The sequence below is a fragment of the Egretta garzetta genome, unplaced genomic scaffold (genome assembly GCF_000687185.1).
Source record: "Egretta garzetta isolate BGI_Z169 unplaced genomic scaffold, ASM68718v1 scaffold1299, whole genome shotgun sequence".
NCBI classification, from domain to species: Eukaryota; Metazoa; Chordata; class Aves; order Pelecaniformes; family Ardeidae; genus Egretta; species Egretta garzetta.
In genome coordinates this window covers 38,171-38,556 of record NW_009260715.1, presented here as the reverse complement: position 1 = coordinate 38,556, position 386 = coordinate 38,171, and the positions used below count along the sequence as shown (strand labels likewise).

The following is a 386-nucleotide window of genomic DNA, read 5'->3' as shown; positions in this document are numbered from 1 at the left end:
GGCTGTGGGTCTGGCCTGGTGCGTGCCGAGGGGGTTGCATGGGGGGTGGGTGACCCGCTCCTCGGTTGCGTTAAAGCCGTGAAGTCCCTTCTGGTCCCTTCAGGTTCAGGAACGTGATTTTTGACATCATCCCCTGTGAGGAATCGGGCAGGTTCCAGGTGAAAGCCAAATTCCTGGGGGTTGACATGGAGCGGTTCCAGCTGCACTACCAGGTGGGGACCCCATCCTGGGGGGGCAGGGGGTGGGTGCTGTCCCCACACCGGGCTGGTTTTGGGTGGGGGGGGACACCTTGGAGCCCATGGGGAGCCCTGCCCCAAGCTGGGGACAGCCTGGCCGTGCGTCTCCTTGCTGCGTGTCCTTCTGCAAGCCCCCCCCTCCCCGGGGCG

The 386-nt window shown here is 65.5% G+C and overlaps 1 protein-coding gene across 1 annotated transcript in view; it reads left to right on the top strand.

Moving 5' to 3' along the window:
• Nucleotides 1-212, top strand: part of LOC104132644 (ras GTPase-activating-like protein IQGAP3) — a gene marked incomplete at both ends in the record, with an annotated part of 15,996 nt that extends 15,784 nt beyond the window's left edge. Inside the window, one exon of the mRNA XM_035901375.1 lies at nt 104-212. Within this exon, the coding sequence (XP_035757268.1) occupies nt 104-212 (109 nt within the window). The remainder of the gene's footprint in view (nt 1-103) is intronic.
• Between the last annotated feature and the right edge of the window lie 174 nt (nt 213-386).